The sequence below is a fragment of the Otolemur garnettii genome, unplaced genomic scaffold (assembly GCF_000181295.1).
Source record: "Otolemur garnettii isolate 467f Iridium unplaced genomic scaffold, OtoGar3 scaffold00006, whole genome shotgun sequence".
Taxonomy (NCBI): Eukaryota; Metazoa; Chordata; class Mammalia; order Primates; family Galagidae; genus Otolemur; species Otolemur garnettii.
The window spans coordinates 6,789,905-6,791,744 of record NW_003852401.1 but is presented as its reverse complement, the minus strand read 5'-3'; the positions used below and the strand labels follow the sequence as shown (position 1 = coordinate 6,791,744).

Here is a 1,840-nt window from a genome sequence, read left to right as displayed (position 1 = left end):
CTTCAGAATCAAGCTTGAGTCTGTTTCACTCTCTACTATCTCTCCCCACACGACCACCTTCATATTTGTCCTTTCAGTTGCCAGTTATGAAGTTCCAGGCATTGAATTCCTTGGAAAAGGCAAACTCATGCATCACCAAGTGGTAAAAGATTTCACTTAGATATTTAACTGTTAATTTATAAAGAATATCACTGCTTTTATTTCATATTTCCTGACATACCTTAGTCTACCTTCTTCTGAGAGGACTACACCATTATGTCATTCTTTTCATTGTAACTTTTAACTGAATTGACGTGCATTGGCTATGCTTATTGTTTTTAGGTTTCTTTCCCTACAAGAATCAAAGGTTCAATAGAGCACGAACTGTATTTTTTATGTTCACCTTTATATCCAGAATGAATCAGACAGCAGTAGCTGACATTAGGCTAATTTTTACTTATATCCTGAATATAACAATGATTGGTGAAAGAATTGTACATGTATTCCTTAATCATGTTTCGTAATCAAGCTTGGAGTTCCATTTTAAAAGAATAAACAAATACAAAAAGTTGTCCTTCGTAAATATTTAATGAACAAAGCAAATTAATAAATTGGATAAATGCAAAGAACACATTTTAGTATATTAACATCATAAATTTGCACAATATTTTCTGAACAAAAATAACTTAAATCTTATAAATAGTTGAATATATAGACATTTAAAAGAATAATAAATAGATCCATCATCAAGGTCATGTGTAAGTGGCTACTACCTGTAAAAATGAAGACCACATTGCCTGACATTCTGGAAAATACTTGAAACATTTGATTCAATAATGTTTGGTTATAACAAAATTGAGAGTGTTGAAATGGCAGAACTCATGAAAGTGCGAGATAGTGACGGTGTCAAGGGAATGGTTGCCATGTTGGACCAGTCTCATTCCTCTCTCCTTAATCTTTCTTGCAAGCTTGTTGTTGAAGAAAATGTTCTCAGGATTTCTGCTCTGACCACCTCCCAGGCACAAGGGCTGTATTTCTTCTCTTTCAGGTAGAGAGTGATTCTCTGGAAGTAGCTCCTCAGGGCCAGCACGGGGTCCTCCTCGTTCATGGGGGCGGTGTCTTCCACTCCCTCGTCTGGCATCAGACAGGCTTCCAGCTCATTCAGCTGCTGATAGAGGCCAGTGCGGAACTGGTCCAGGAGGGTCTTATTCCAAGCCTCAGATGAGTCATTTGTGCTGAAGAGGTTGAAGGTCTGCTGGGTCATCTCATGGAGGACAGAGATGGCTTGAGCCTTCTGGAGCTGCTTGCCACGCAACTCCTCCCGGGGAAATCTGAAGTCGCTCCTGTCCTTGAGGCAGGAGAAAGGAGAGATTCTCCTCATATGAGCCAGGGGAATCAAGGCCTTCCTGTTGCCCAAGCTGTGGGACTGAGGCAGATCACAGCCCAGAGAGCAGATGGGCGTGCTGCTGAGTACCACCAGGGCCATGAGGACAGAGAAGGGCAAGGCCATTGTTGAAGATGCTGCTGGACTAGGGGGAGGTGGCTGACTCTGAGCCTTGGTCCAGGTTCTCTGAAGATGGTGCTTTGGGCCTTGATCTTAAATAGGGAACATAACTAGCTTCTGCTTTCTGGATGTCCCCACATTACTTTCTCCTCCTGTTTTTGCTTTCTTTATGCACTCTCTACATGGCTTTAGAGCATTTTCTCACCCAAATTATTTTCATGTCCTTTTTCATTATTGTCTCTGTACTCCTTGACCAGTGAGCCTTTTAAGATTATTTTTAATTGAAGTTCTGTAAACTACATACAGGTCAACTACATCTCTCTATATGTAGTCTATGTATTTCTCCACTTTTTATAC

The 1,840-nt window shown here is 40.5% G+C and overlaps 1 protein-coding gene across 1 annotated transcript; it reads right to left on the bottom strand.

Moving 5' to 3' along the window:
• Positions 1 to 916: 916 nt before the first annotated feature.
• LOC100958763 (interferon alpha-10-like) lies at positions 917 to 1,489 on the bottom strand. The gene has a single exon (XM_003782856.1). It carries the CDS (start codon positions 1,487 to 1,489, stop codon positions 917 to 919), a length of 573 nt encoding a protein of 190 aa, XP_003782904.1.
• Positions 1,490 to 1,840: the final 351 nt, after the last annotated feature.

Excerpts from the sequence above, each read along its gene's own strand:
- LOC100958763 (XM_003782856.1), bottom strand. The coding sequence starts at position 1,489 with ATGGCCTTGCCCTTCTCTGTCCTCATGGCCCTGGTGGTACTCAGCAGC.